This window comes from Erinaceus europaeus, unplaced genomic scaffold (assembly GCF_950295315.1).
Source record: "Erinaceus europaeus unplaced genomic scaffold, mEriEur2.1 scaffold_1105, whole genome shotgun sequence".
NCBI classification, from domain to species: Eukaryota; Metazoa; Chordata; class Mammalia; order Eulipotyphla; family Erinaceidae; genus Erinaceus; species Erinaceus europaeus.
Genome location: NW_026647935.1, coordinates 3,424 through 14,300, shown reverse-complemented (window position 1 = coordinate 14,300; position 10,877 = coordinate 3,424). Strand labels below are relative to the sequence as shown.

The 10,877-nt window shown below is 43.9% G+C and overlaps 1 protein-coding gene across 1 annotated transcript; it reads right to left on the bottom strand.

The window, feature by feature from the left end:
* Positions 1–442: 442 nt before the first annotated feature.
* Positions 443–10,069, bottom strand: LOC132536532 (E3 ubiquitin-protein ligase SH3RF2-like). Its single transcript, XM_060184533.1, has 4 exons — positions 9,937–10,069; positions 3,816–3,947; positions 3,589–3,782; positions 443–793 (listed from the first exon to the last, which is right to left on the bottom strand). Exons 1-4 carry the CDS (start codon positions 9,944–9,946, stop codon positions 524–526), a joined length of 606 nt encoding a protein of 201 aa, XP_060040516.1. The 5' UTR covers positions 9,947–10,069; the 3' UTR covers positions 443–523.
* Between the last annotated feature and the right edge of the window lie 808 nt (positions 10,070–10,877).

Sequence of the window (10,877 nt, the reverse complement as noted above, 5' to 3'; positions counted from 1 at the left end):
TTAGGCTTTAGAAGGTCCTTGGAATTGTCTTAGATCAAATATTTTCTATGTAGCAAGAGTTATGGCTCTAGGGAAGGAAAAATACTGGTGTCTACTAGTGGGGTTAATATAAAGACCCCCTGAAAATGGCAGAAACTTGAGACTATGGTGACGAGGTCAAAGAGATAACGCCAACATTCTTATCACTTTGACAACTATATATGGCATCTCCTCGGACACCACAGAGATTCTACACAGAACATGATACAAGAGGCCACGTTCCATGCTGGGGAAGAAAGTGGGCAGGACAGTTTCCTCTTGGTTTCTGTAGTGGCCTTGGTGAATCAAATCATTACATCTGGAACATCATCCATTCTTTCTTACCACCCACGGTGGGGCTCCTGCCTATGTTTCCTTTCCTGGAGATAAAATCAGTAGACAAAGACCCACGCTAGCCAAAGAATGGCTGGACACCTGCAGTGGAGGCAGACTGTATTTAAATGCAATTCACCTCTTTAGAGTCTAGGAAAAGCCACCTGTAGATTCATTTGCTGGGAAACACGAGCTGTGCGGGTGAGGCAGTGGACACAGGGGTTTTGCCCAAAGTTGACTTCCGCCGGAGATCTGTCTGCTGTCCGGAATGGCAGCCGCTTCGGTGGGCAAATAGAACGTTCATCTCTGGGCCCATGGGAACTGCTTCAGGCTGGGCCCCCTTTGGGCTGACTGGCTGTTCCGGCTTTCCAGAAGTGGGATGGGTGTTGTAGTGCTTGGCGGGAGGAGGGCTGTAATTCTGAAATCTCACGGTTTTGACTTGCTGCAAGGGGAAGGAGAGGAGAGGGATGTGGATGAGGAGGGAGACATGAGTTATTTCCCCCTCTGGGATTTGGTTCATGTTTTACTCATTTAACGTAAAATGCCTCACTTATGTATTTGTTCCACAGATCTTTGTCTCTGTCATGATGCTCTACTACACATCATGCACCCTGGTAGGTGCTGCAAACATGAAAGTAAACAAAACTGCTAACAGACAATAGAGCAGCAAGTGCTGTGATGGGGAGGATGTAAGATGGTCAGAGAATGGAGATGAGTTTCCAGAGGGGGAGACAGAAAGAGAGATACCTGCAGCACTGCCTCATCACTTGTGGAGCTTTCTCCCCTGCAGGTGGGGACTAGGCACTTGAACCCAAATTTTTGAGCATGGCAACATGTGTGCCACTGCCCAGTCCCAGAGATGAATAACAGAAATTGGAAGGGAGCTAGGCAGGGAAGACTTCCTAGGGACAGAGCCACCTGAGGATCGCTGAAGAGGAATGGAGCAGGGAGGTTTGAAGAAAAGGTTCTGAGACAAGAGGGCTTGATTCCCTCCAGAAAGTATAAGAAGCTCACTTCCCTTCTCTCCTTTCTTTCTTTCTTTTTTTAAAAAATTTTAATATTTTATTTATTTTCCCTTTTTGTTGCTCCCTTTTTATTGTTGTTGTAGTTATTGATGTCGTTGTTGTTAGATAGGACAGAAAGGAATGGAGAGAGGAGGGGAAGACAGAAAGGGGAAGAGAAAGATAGACACCTGCAAACCTGTTTCACCGCCTATGAAGCGACTCCCCTGCAGGTGGAGAGCCAGGGGCTCGAACCGGGATCGTATGGCTGTCCTTGCACTTCACACCACGCGTGCTTAACCCGCTGTGCCACCACCTTCTCTCCTATCTATCATTAAGGTTTATCTCAAGATCTGCCTCCTGTTTGAGATCTCCTTTGATGTTTCTCTTCAGAGAGTTTCAGTATAGTCTTATTAAGTCCTCCAAGCAGAGCTTGCAAACTGGATGCCTGCTGCTGGATATAGTTGGTAAATTCTCCCATGAATTGTAAGATTGTATTCAGAGAATCAGGATTTCATGTGTTCCTTGGAAAACTAAGATTAAAAAGAAAGAAAGAAAGGAAGAAATAGAAAGAAAGAAAGATTGGTTGGATTGGGAAGTAGCACACCTAGTTGAGCTCACATGTGACCTTACACAAGGACCTGGGTTCAAATCCCTGGTCCCCACTTAGAGAGGGAGCTTCATGAGCAATGAAGCAGAGCTGCAGAGATGTGTATGTGTGTGTGCCTCTCCCTCTCGCTATCTCTATTTCCCCCTAATTCCTATCTGTCCTATTAAATAAGAAAAAAAAAAAAGAGGCCACTAGAAATCATTCAGTAGGTATGTACAGGCATTGAAGCCCAGCGATGACCCTGGTGGCAAAAAAAAAGCACACTAAATCCTGTGTCCCATTATGACAACCTTCTGGGGGCCAATTAGCAATGGAGAAGTCTAGTCTTCTGGTTGTCCAAGCATCTCTCTTTTTTTCTAGTGCCTTTAAGTATCTGCTTTGGTCAATCCTTATCTTCAGACTGATAATGTGTTCTTTGGTATTGTTTAGAGTGATTTATTTTTCTTCCATGAGATTTGATCCCACTGAGAACCTGAGCATAAACTGGAGGAGTGCTTTGGTCTTTTCTCTCTTTCATTAAGATAAACATCTTAAAAGTGAACATCATGAGAAGGAGGTATGCTAGATGATCTCTCTTACAGGTGATAGTTAAGAAGTAAAGCAAACAGAACAAAACAAACCAAAACTGGGTAAGGTATAATGGAGCAAAGCAAAAGTTGAGGGGGAGAGAAGAGGCAGGTACCCATGACATGATGGCGAAGAGAGACATAGGTTGGTGGTAGGAGTGTTTGCAGACAACTACCTTGGGAAGTTAAGAAATTGTACTCAGGGTCTCTGCAGACAGTGGGCCACCTGTTTCCGTATACATGTCATCATGTACAAGGACCTGGGTTCAAACCCCTGGCTCCCGCCTGCAGGGGGAGAAACTTTACAATCAGTGAAGCAGTGCTGCATGTCTCTCTCTCTCCTTCTTGAGCTCCTTCTATTCTCTCAGTTTTTGTCTCTATAAAAATAAAGCGTTAAAAAAAAGAAATTGTATTCGTGTATCAACAACTTTCCTATAAGCTGTATTTCCCTGATAAAATGAATTGGGTAAAAAAAAAAAAAAGCACCACTTAATTTTCTTCATGTCACCAACCCTCCTGTTTCAAGGCTTTTATTGAGGACTTTCCATATATATGTGTTTCCTCTAGTGGGGAGAACCCTAAAATAGAAAGAAGTTCATGGAGCTGACCTTGGCTATACAGGTCATATTGACAATTGAAAGGGTCGGTCTATCTCAGTAGAGCCTTGGCAAGTCACTTAAAATATTCTTTTGAAGGGGCCACGTGGTTGTGCACCTGGTTAAGTGCACATAGTATGAAGCAAGGATCTGGCTCCCCACCTGCAAGGAGTACTTTTCACAAATGGTGAAGCAGGTCTGCAGGTGTCTATCTTTCTCTTTCCCTCTCTATCTCCCCCCTCCTCTCTCAATTTCTCTCTGTCTTATCCAATAAAAAACGAAAAAAAATAAAAAAGGTTGCCAGGAGCAGAGGATTCATGGTGCAGGCACCGAATCCCAGTGATAACCCTAGAGGCAAAAAGAAAAAAAAATTCTTTTGGGGTTGCAACTTTTATTCTTCCCTGGAAGCTGGTTCCTACAAAGTGAAGGTCTGAATAGTAAAGCTGCCTGTTACCCACTCCTACCTTTTCAGTGCTGTTTCTTGAGTTTTCTGGCTTCACCAGGATCGATGGAGGGGCAGATGCTGGTGGTTTGGGTAGAGGCTCACTCTTGATGGGGATCTCCTTGCCTTCCATAATGAGGGAGCTGGCTGCCGATTGGATCCTGGTGTCACTGGCTCTGCTGATGTATGTGAGGGCAGGTTCTCCAGTAGGGGTGGGTTTGGGTCCCATGTCCACCACTGCCGATGAAGGTGAGGAAGGGAAGCCCTGTGGCTGGTGGAACTGGAACTGCTGAGGCCGCACGACCATGGTGGGGCTGCGTTGGAGGGAGCCTACCACAAGGGTAGGGACTCCTGACTGGACTGGTCTCTGGAGGGATCCATCTGGGAGAAGTAAACGACAGTCATATCAACAACCAGGACGACTGACAACAGTGGGTGGGGGCTGGGTAATCGTGTCCTGATATCCAAGAATAGTTAAGTGCATTCTCAGTTTGACTGCACTCACATTCTCTCAGGGTCTTTCAAAGGTGACCTTATTCTTTTTTTAGTGCTGTTTGCTGATGTTGGCAGCAAATATCTGGCTAGCCAGCTATGGCTGGGGGTGGGGTGTTGGAGGTATGCTACTTGCATTTGCCTTCTCTCTCTCTCCTCTCTCCCTCTCCCTCTGGCTTTTAAGATGGAAAGTAAAGAAGATAGACTGTTTCATAGTGAGTAGTGAATACAGAGGCATGCAGACTAAAGAGGAAACAAAAGCAGGGCAGAAGGAGACAGCAGGAATTGTGAAACACAAGAGAGATACAACTGGGAGGGACGTAAGAGAAACACAGACCAGGGAAAGAGGTAGGATCCTGACAAGTTACTTAAAGGAAATCCTAGGGGTAGAATGGTGGTGCACTGGGTGGAGAATACACATCATGCACAAGGGACCAGGTTTAAACTCCTGGTCTCCACCTGTAGGGGTAAACTTCATCACTAGTGAAGTGGTACTGTGGGTGTCTCTCACTCTCTTAAATTAAAAAAAAATTTTTAAAACATTTTTTTATTATCTTTATTGGATAGAGACAGCCAGAAATTGAGAGGGAAAGGGGTGATAGAGAGGGAGAGAGACAGAGAGACACCTGCATCACAGCTTCACCACTTGTGAAGCTTTCCCCTTGCAGGTGAGGACTGGGGGCTTGAACCTGGGTCCTTGTTCACTGTAATGTATGCGCTCAACCAGGTGCACCACCACCCAGCCCCCAATTTTTTAAAACAATTATCTTTATTTATTGGATAGAGACAGCTAGATATCAAGAGGGAAGGGGGTGATAGGGAGAGAGAAAGAAAGACACCTGTAGCACTGCTTTACCACTTACAAAGCTTTCTCCCTGCAGGTGGGGACCAGGGGCTCAAACCCCAGTCCTTTCGCATTATAACATGTGTACTTAACTGGGTATGCCACCACCTGGCCACTCTTTCCTTCTCACTTCTTCCCTATCCTCTCCTTCAAAATTTCTCAGAAGCCAGGCTTTCCACCTTCTGCACCCCATAATGAATGATCCTGGGTCCATGCTCCCAGAGGATAAAGAGTAGGAAAGCTATCAAGGGAGGGATGGGATTCGGAGTTCTGGTGGTGGGAATTGTGTGGAATTGTACCCCTCTTATCCTATGGTCTTGTCAATATTTCCATTTTATAAATAAAAGAAAAAGAAAGGAACAACAACAACAAAAAAGAAAACCTAGCAAAAACTTAGACAGTGGTGGTTGATTGCTTTGTGTTGGGAGCTGCAGGGAGGCAGGGAGGATGGAATAAGAGAATCTGTTCAGGACATCAGACAAAAGCAAACTTGGAAGGGTTATTCCAGAATGAGGAGTGTGCGGATGAATTTTGCAAAGTTCTAGGACACAGCCCTGGGAATCAGACTTGCTCCCAGGGAAACTGGGGTAAGTAGTCACAACACCCTTCAACTTCAGGCCCTCATTCATAAACTGGCAGCACCTGGTAGGGCTGGTGTGAACCTCCCATTGTACAAAGTGTCCCCAGAGTTTGGATAGTTAGTGCCTGGGGTATAATACATGATTGTTGGCTGTCATTATTTTTGGGTCAAGGATAGCAAGGCCTAGGGGCTGGGAAGACAACATAATGGTTATTCAAAACTCTTTCATGCCTGAGGCTCTGAGATCCCAGGTACAATCAATCTCCAGCACCACCATAAGCCACAGTTGAGCAGTGCTCTGGTGTCTCACATACCTCTCTCATGAAAAATAAACAAATAAGTATATTTAAAAACGCAAGGTCTAAGCACTTGGTTTTGCTCCTAACTTTGGCTCCTTCTTTTTTGTTGTTGCAGTCTATTTAGACAGTTCTCCCTAAGGAAAAGAAAGTCATTATTTTTCCTCAGGGTTTCTCTTCCTCAGCCCTGTTGATGACCTGGGAAAATAAATGGGAGTTCCTTGCACTCTGGGGATGGGGGGAGGAGTGGAGGAAGTAGGGAGATACCAGGGAAGCACTATGTTTCTTTGCAAGGGTGTCCTGACATTTAAAGAACTATAGCAGCTGACATCCAGGCAAAGCTGTCAGTTCTCAGTAACACTCCATGAACACATATGTGACTCACTCACTTGTGTCCAGCACAGAGGGCCTGAGCCAAGGCCTTGTTCTGCACTGTCACTCTCTGTCCAGCCAGATGTGAACCCGAGTAGCAGAATGCTCACTCCAGATAGTCAGTGTTCTCAGCTGTGCTAAGCACGCCTGTCCCATTTACACAAGTCTGCCCTCCCCATGTAGACATTAATTTTCCCACTCACATCCCCGGGAGGTGTGTATAGTAATTTTTCCTCCCATTTTTCTTCACTTTGGGGAGATTGATAGCTTGACTAGACTCACCTTGGGAAAGGGAGAGCAAGAGTGGGAAAGTTCAGGAACCAGGAAAGCCAAAGTGCACCAGGTAGACAAGTCGTTAGGCTTCACAAATATGAGAAAAGTTGCAGGGCTGGGTGGTGGAACACCTGGTTAAGCTCATAGTATGAAGCACAAGGACCTGCCTGAGGATCCAGGTTCTAGCCTCTGCTCCCCACTGGAAGCAGGTCTGTAGGTGTCTCTCTTTCTCTCTTCACTCTCTATCTCCCCCTCCTCTCTCAATTTCTCTCTTTCCTATCCAATAAAATGGAAAAAAAAAAAAAGCTTCCAGGAGCAGTGTATTCATTGTGCCAGCACTGGGCTCCAGCAATAACCCTGAAGGCAAAAAGAAAAGAAAAGAAAAATTGGTCTTATGCCATTTCTATTTCTCTTGTTGGTTCTTGCTTTTCAAGAGATTTAATTGATGCATTTTAGTACATCTGCATACTATGCAAGCAGTCAAAGAGTCAACTGAGGGGCTGGGGACAGCTCACCTATAAGGAGTGCATACCTTACCATGTTCAAGTTCTGATACCACATGGGAGCATCACAGACAGCACCAGGGGGAGCTTCAGAGATGGTGGAATGGTGCTGCACTGTCTCTCTCTTCTTTTTATTTTATATTTTATATTATTTTTTACTTTATTTATAAAAAGGAAACACTGACAAAAACATAGGATAAGAGGGGTACAACTACACACAATTCTTTAAAAATATTTTTGTTATCTTTATTTATTGGATAGAGACAGTCAGAAATCAAGATTGAAAATGAGAGATAGAGAAGGAGAGCTGCAGAGAGACACCTGCAGCACTGCTTCACCACTTGCAAAGCTTTCCCCCTGCAGATGGGGGCCGGGAGCTCGCTGGTCTTTGTGTACTGTAACATGTTCTCAAACAGGTGCGCCACCACCTGGCCCCGGTGTCTCTCTTTTCTATTTGAAGTGAAAAGAATGAAAACATTAGCTTAGGAGCAGTAGAATTTCCCATAAGAGAGGTTCTGGGTGTTACCAATAAACAAACTTCAAAGTTCCAACCCAATCAAGAGCTACACATAGGATGAGAGGGGAGCTGGGCAGTGGAGCACCCAGTCGAACACACAGAATACCATGTGCAAGAATTGGGGCTCAACCTTGCCCACTAGGGAAAGAGAGAGGCAGGCTGGGAGTATGGATCGACCTGTCAACGCCCATGTTCAGTGGGGAAGCAATTACAGACGCCAGACCTTCCACCTTCTGCATCCACAATGACCTTGGATCCATACTCCCAGAGGGTTAAAGGATAGGAAAGCTATTGGGGTGGGGAAAGGATATAAAGTTCTGGTGGTGGGAATTGTGTGGAGTTGTAACCCTCTTATCCTATGGTTTAGCCAATGTTTCCTTTTTATAAATAAAACATTTTAAAAATTAAAAAGCAAAAAAAAAAAAAAAAGAAGAATTGGGGCTCAAGTCCTCAGTTCTCACCTGCATGGGGGAAGCTTCACGAGCAGTGAAGCAGTGCTGCAGGACTATTTCTCTCTCTCTCTCTCTTTCTCTCTCTCTCTTTATCTATCTATCTTCCCTCCCCTCTCAATTTCTCTCTTCTATCAAATAAAAATGGGAAAAAGAGGTAGAGAGGGAGTGTGTGCAAGGAAGTGAGAACAGATGTCAATGGCACTCACCAGTGCTCTAGATTTAATGAAAACTTGGTTTAAGTGAATTCACATTCTGGAACATTCTGGATGGACTAGAGATAATCTGCTTGGTTGTAATAACAATGATAACACTCACCAAATACTACTACTATGCAATTGCTAATATTTCTTCGGAGCTTAATATGTCCCAGACACTATACCATCAGTTTCATAGTAACCCTGATGAGGTAGGCACTCTTCCCATGTTCATTTTACGAATGACAAAAAGGAAGTGTGACGATGTCAGAAATTGTTATAGAAATAATAGTCAACCCATATCTTCAGTCTTGGGAGAGAACTGCTGTAGCTACCAGTGGAGAGAATGGGGGATACAGAACCGTGGTGATAACAATGGTACTGAATCATACCCCTGTTATCTTATAATTTTGTAAATCAGTATTAAGTCACCAATAAAATTTAAAAAATATATACAAAAGAGCAAAAGTAAAAAAAAAAAAAAGATGTCAGAAATTTGTCCAAGGCTGGTGTGGTTGTATCATGCTGAGAGAGAGGAAGACAGAGAGAGAGAGACAGAGAGAGAGACAGAGAGAGGGAGAGCTGAGAGGAGGATAATAAGGAGAAGGAGGGACGGGTGGTAGAATTAAGAGGGCAAGAGTACTCCAACAGGTGATCAGATGACAGCACTGAGGAAGAGGGGAAGTTAAGACACTTATTTTCTTGGGATATTTTCCTGTGTGGATACTGTTTCACATGTTACTCTTTTGCTCTATTTAGTCACACGTACTTCTCATTTATTATTTTTTAAGAGTAAAAGATATTGCAGAACCCAGGATGTAGAATTAATAAAAAAGTTTATTTACTGGAGAGAGAAAAAAATCAATAGGAATGGGGAGATAGAGAGGAGAGGAGGGGAGAGAGACCTCTGCAGCACTGTGTCACTGCTTGTAAACTGCCCCCCCCTTGGTAGGGACAGGAGCTTGAACAGAGGTTCTTGTGCACTGTTATGTGCTGTCAACCTTGTGTACCACTCTCTGGCCTTAGGATGTAGAATTTAAGTTGAATTCACATTGTGGATTTGTAGTCTTCCTCCAAAGAAGTGTACAATTACTAGAACATTTTGTAGGACAGCTGATTTCAAATACTTTTTAGATCCCTGAAAATGAGGGACTGTGTACAAATTGAATGCCTAGAAATAGAGGCACAATTTTTAAGATGAAAGATAAATAGTTTTGTCATGTGCGTGATGTGGATGTAATAGAGGTAAGACACACAGGGAAGAGAATTTTTGATGGGGGTTAACAACATGACAGAGATTTATTCTGGACATTTACTACCTATCTATCTATCTATCTATCTATCTATCTATCTATCTATCTATCTATCTATATCACTAAGATAGTAGAGTGAGATTCAGGATCTCTTAGCATTGCCATTGTAACTCTCCCTAATCTTTTTATTGTTTCCCTTCTGGCATTCTTGAGGGGTTCCTTAGAGGACTCTTTGAGAAGCACTGATTCATTAAGTGTTTTGATGGTTCTGACTGATAACAGCCAACATTAACTTGGACTAAGTTCTAATTACATGTTGGTACTCAGGGCTGCCATAATCCCAGTCAATAAAAAGGTAAGGGAGGGAGGGTGTGTGTGTGTGTGTGTGTGTGTGTGTGTGTGTTGATGAATGGTGGTGACCTTGGTCTGGCTTCATACAATAAAATAAGTAAACATAAGAGAAATGTAAAGTACCCTTCCATCCCCACATGCCTGTGCTCTAGCCCAGATCCTTACAGAACATGTTCTGTTTACCCTGCTGTCAGCGCTCTTTCCACCTTATCTGTAGGCACATACTTCTCTGTTACCACTTACTCTTTCTCATGCTGCTCCGCCCTTTGCGAAGAGAGCCCCGTCCTACTGTCCCTGAGCTGACGCTGCTCCTCACAGGGTTGACGATGGCAGTGGGCACGAAGACAGACTTGAAGGGGCGGTTCTGCCGGGGATCACCTTCAGAAAAACTACCTTGGGATGACACAGAGGAGGTGGATAACGTCCATGTGGTGTAGAGACCAGGGCTCCGGGAATCTGGAAAGCTAGACGTCTTCCTGGTTGTGGCAAAGTGTTTGGAAAGAGAAAGATCACAGAAAGAAAAAGGTTTCATCAAAAATCTTGTCTTGCTGGGGAGACAGCATAATGGTTATGCAAACAAACTCCCAAACCTGAGGCACTGAAGGTCCCAGGGTCCCAGTTTTAATTCCCAGCACCACCATAAGCTAGAGGTGAACAGTGCTCTGGTTAAAAAAAAAAAAAAAATCTTGTTTCAAGGGACCTGGATTCAGAGGCATAGCACATATTTGGTATGTGAGAGGCTCTGGGTTTGATCCCTGATATCCTGTCTTCAATAAAAAGTCATATTAAAAGAGGTCATTATGTGGTGACAGAATATAGAACTGGACACGCATATATGTATTTTTTGCAGTGCCCTAGTCTCACAGACGTGTCATTTCACTGCTCCTGGGTTGACTTTTTCTTTTTTTTTTTTTGAGACAGAAAGACAGAGACAGAGAGATACAAAGATGCTGGCCCTGTATTGATGAGTGCTAGAGCACAGAAGACAGACCCTCCATGACCATGCATACTTATTAGGAATGGCTTTGTTATTTTATGTTTGTGAGAAAGGGTAACATTTAGAATATCTATTTCTTAGTCTTGACTTTTTTATGCCTTTCATTTTATCACACACACACACACACACACACACACACACACACACACACACACACACGTACATAGGGAAGATGAAAGACAGAGAT